This window comes from Octodon degus, unplaced genomic scaffold (genome assembly GCF_000260255.1).
Source record: "Octodon degus isolate 3935 unplaced genomic scaffold, OctDeg1.0 scaffold00025, whole genome shotgun sequence".
Taxonomy (NCBI): domain Eukaryota; kingdom Metazoa; phylum Chordata; class Mammalia; order Rodentia; family Octodontidae; genus Octodon; species Octodon degus.
In genome coordinates, this window is record NW_004524601.1 from 3,098,128 (window position 1) to 3,102,584 (window position 4,457).

The 4,457-nt window shown below is 40.3% G+C and overlaps 1 protein-coding gene across 1 annotated transcript in view; it reads left to right on the top strand.

Annotated features, from left to right (window-relative positions):
* Boll (boule homolog, RNA binding protein) overlaps nt 1-4,457 on the top strand; it is a 63,799-nt gene that overhangs the window by 9,381 nt on the left and 49,961 nt on the right. The window contains exons 5-6 of the mRNA XM_012514113.2: nt 1,283-1,358; nt 2,849-2,976. Of these exons, the coding sequence (XP_012369567.1) occupies nt 1,283-1,358; nt 2,849-2,976 (204 nt within the window). The remainder of the gene's footprint in view (nt 1-1,282; nt 1,359-2,848; nt 2,977-4,457) is intronic.

Consider the following 4,457-nt stretch of genomic DNA (forward strand, 5'->3'; position numbering starts at 1 on the left):
AAAAAAAAAAAAAAAGAATTGCCATTGGTCTCCAAGAAACTGCAGAAACACAATCTCTGCATCATTATTTAAGTGTGATTGTGAGGTTGTAATATAAGTTTTCAATCTGTTTGCTTAGCTAGTAACTGCGGGATGTATCTTTAGTAACTGAAATTGCTTACCTTCTATGAAAATTATATCAGTAGTGACAGACTAAGGGCATGTGTGCACCGCAGGCTGTCTGCAGCATTTAAAGCCCTGTTATTGTATTTGTCCTTTAAGACAGAAGATTTTTTCTAAATTGAAACTTCGGTGCTCAGGTTCACTTGCAGGCTTGGCACTTTGTGGTACATCGGCGGGCTTGGGGTGCAGTTGGGGCACTCAGTCTCTGCAAGGCTTGCCATCACTGCTTTGTATGAACGAGGAACATTCATAGAAAAAATCTGTGGCCTGCCATTAAGTGAAGTAGCTTTAAGTTGTAGCAAATGTAGCATTCATTTTCTTTAGAGAAATGTAAAAGTTTTCATACTGTCAAACCCGTAGTCCATTCTTGCTAGTCACAGTAGCTTCAAGCCTCAGCGTCACCACGTGTGCTGAGTCAGTGAAGTTGTTCCCTGCTGCTCTCGTTGAAAAGAGCAGCGCCAGGGCCCCAAGTGCTCCTGCGCCATCACCCAGTGCACATGCAACCTTGTTCTGTGCGCATTTCCATTTATACATACCATATTTAACAGGTTGATGATCTATTAACATTGAGTTCATGACCAGCGGCACCATGGTTCATGTCTGAACCTCCAACACGTGCTTTCTGTCTGTCTGTGGTCTGCAGACAGTCTTGCTGGGCTTAGGGACACAGCCAGCATTTAGCACTAGACTTGAAGCCATTTATGTAACAGAATCACTAGCAAAAGTGGGGTAAACGTAGCACCGAATGAAATAAAACAAGGAGAAGCCTCACCTCGTGTGGCCTCAGCTAGGAGCCTGTGTGCGTGACTCCTCGAACATTGACCACTCTGTGAGTGTCCACAATAGCCTCGACATCACAGATACCAACTGGGAAGGCGCAAGTACTGAACCAGTGAACAGAGGATGGACTGCACTACAGACAGGGCTTCGGGGTCGCAGCATCAGAAGCAAGACTGGAGTTCAGGTGCCCCGAGTCCGAAAACCTGCTCTTCCACTGTGCTCTGTCCCTTTCAAAGGCATTAGACTCTTAATGTTTAAAAAGATCTCCTATTCATTTTTCAGTATTGGTTTTATACTCATACAATGCCAAAATGATAAAATAATTTACTTTTTATTTTAGGCTGAAAAACTTAATTATAAAGATAAAAAACTGAACATTGGTCCAGCAATAAGAAAACAACAAGTAGGAATCTCTCGTATGTATTGAAAATTAATGTGTTCTTCTATATTTTTGCATGACCCTTTTGTGAAATATTAGAATTTGTATAAAGATAGCATGTTTTTCATATAATAAAGTTATTTTAGCAAAATTTATATATAGGGATTTTTTACCACAAAAGAATATGGATTCCAGGGACCCACACCAGACATCTTCAGTAGGGCCCAGAGTCTGTGTGCCGACCATCTTCAAGCGAGCTGATGCTGTTTGCAAACCACAGTGTCAGCTGCTCTGGCCCACAAACTATAAGTGGCTTAATAAACTCTCTAGGTGACTCTGGTGTGTGTGGAATTTTGAGAAGCACAGGTATGGTTGCAGAAGTATTAACAGTCCCAGTCATTTATAAAACTGCTAGTACAGATTCTAACTTTTAAAGTCTCCTCCATGACAGAAGAGTGTGTACAATTTGATTTGTTCTGTTTTTGATAGTACCGGGGACTGAACTCAAGGTATTTGCACTGACCTTTGTCCCTAGCCCTATCTTATCTCTTTAAGACAGGGTGTTGGTGAGTTAGTAAATTGCTTAGGCTGGGCTCAAACTTGCAGTCCTCCTGACTCAGCCTCCCAAAGTACTGGCATTAAAGTTGTGTGCCATCATGCCCAGTTGATTTTTTTTTTTTTTTTTGATCGGAGGTACTTGGCTTAGAAAAAGAGTTGGAAATTCTGAACTTCCAGACTAGCTATACGAAGACTTGACCTGTTTTCAAGAGCGACACTTGTAACAGAGGGAGACTGGACACAAAAGAGAATCACAGATGGATGAATGCCTGCTGGCAGTAACCCAGGCAGTAGCAGAGTAGAATCCTGAAGTCTTGAGGAAAGCAGAATCTTCTTTACCTCCCCTGCCTGCTGCTGTCATCTTTGAACTTTGTAAACTAGGTCTACAATCTTAGGAACTTTAGTGTCTTTAGTCTTCTAACTCTAAATTGTTTATAAAAGTGACACAGTTGATAATGTTTATTGTTAAATTCTGTGTGTCGTTACACTGGTGTTAGAATCTGTGTTTTTGGGTTTTAGTTGGTTTGTTTGTTTTTGGTGGAACCGAGGATTGAACTCAGGCCCTTGCGCTTGCCAGGCAAGCGCTTATTCTACTGAGCCATCTCCCTGGCCCCTTGGTGTTAGAATCTGAATTGGTAGATTTTTAATACTTTTTATTAACCTTGTATTTGTTTTAATTACCTCAAGCTAATAAAAATTACAAGGCAATGAATTTTACAGTACATGCTGCAAAGATAGCTTGATATATGAAATTTAAAAACATTTGTGAGAGACTGGGGAGATAGCTCAGCAGCTTAAGCGCCTGCCTAGCAAGGGCAAGGTCCTGAATTTGATCCCCAGTCTCAAAAAAAAAAAAAAAAATTGTGATATTTTACTATATCTTTGCAGTTCTATTAAATATTTTCCAGAAGTGTTCAGAAATTACATATTTGAAAGTTAAATATCTCAACTGTTTAACCTCTCCTTCAGGTTCTAGTGTAATGCCAGCTGCTGGAACAATGTACCTAACCACTTCAACTGGGTACCCTTACACTTACCATAATGGCGTGGCTTACTTTCATACTCCAGAGGTAGCTTCTGTCCCACCAGCTTGGCCTGTAAGTAATGTCTTTAAACAGTTTTCGCTTATTAATATCAAACATTAGAAAATTCATTTTATTTCCAATATGTTTCAAACACAAATAATATAACACCCAGGTCCCTATCACCCAAGTTTAATAGACGAGATCATTTTGCCTTATTTTAAAAGGGAAAATAGAATATGGCAACCTGAGATGATGTTCTCCTTGTCTCTGTTCCTATCATCTTTTCCTCCTCAGAATATACTTCCCGTGTTTTTTGTGTTTTTACAGCAGGTTTATGTACCCTTAAAGAACATATAATGCTGCTTTGGGTGGGCGTGTGGTTGGTTGGTTGGGTGGGATAGTCTCACTTTCAGTGCCGGCCAGCCTTGAACTCACCACGTAGCCAGGCTGGCCTCAGACTCGCGCAGTCCTCCCCCAGCCTCCCACCTGCTCTCAGTACGGATGTGCTCCACCACCGCTTGGCTAGGTGGTTTTTCAGAGTTGTGGGAGTTTTGTTTTTGTTTTTTGTGGTGCTAGATGTTGAACCCAGGGCCTTATGCACACACGGCAAGAACTGTGACTGAGCTGCGTCCCCAGCTGTGTGGTTGTTAAACACTGTATAAATCTGGATTTTTACTCAGTGCTGTGTTTGAGATAACATTTATCTTTTTTCGATTATACCCTGTTCAGACCAGGGATATAGCTTAATGGCATAAGCACCTGCCTGGCAACCACCAGGTCCTGTGTTCAGTTCCTGGTACAAAAAAAAAAAAAAAAAAAAAAGTGGATTATACCCTTGTAATCTTTATCTATCTAGTTCATTAACTTTAATATTTTATATTATTCCATTATATGAGTGTACTATGACTTTTATATTCCTTTATTTGTGGACATTTAGAAGTTTTTTTACAATGAAGGCTATATTGAACATTTAGATCTTGTATGTATTGGGTGAATTTTTTCAGTGTAGTAAAAAGTTATAAATATACTCATTTTAAGGTGATGTCTGAAACCTGTAAGTTTAAATAGTTCAGGCCTATGGTATATTACAGATCTGCTTTAAATAAAATTTTGTTAAAACCCTTGTACCTACATATTTAGCTTATTTTAATAATTGAAAATGTTTGCTCAGGCTGGGAAGATAGCTCAGCAGCATAAGCTCCTGCCTGGCAAGCGCAAGGTCTGAGTTCAATCCCTGGTACTGCATGCCATGCTGGCCCAAAACCAGGTGTGGTGGTATACGCCTCTAACCCCAGTGCTGAAGCAGCTGAGACAGGAGGATCAGTACGAATCCGAGCTGCACAGTGAGACCTTGTATGGAAAGAATTATAAAAAAGAAAACATCTGCTCTACAACTCCTTTAACAAAGCTAGTCAACTGAATAAAACTATTAGGTCCTGACTTTATTTTAAACTCAAATAAAACAGTTTATGTGGGACCAGGGAGATAGCTCAGCAGCATAAGCACCTGCCTGGCAAGTGCAAGGTCCTGAGTTTGATTGTCAGTACCAAAAA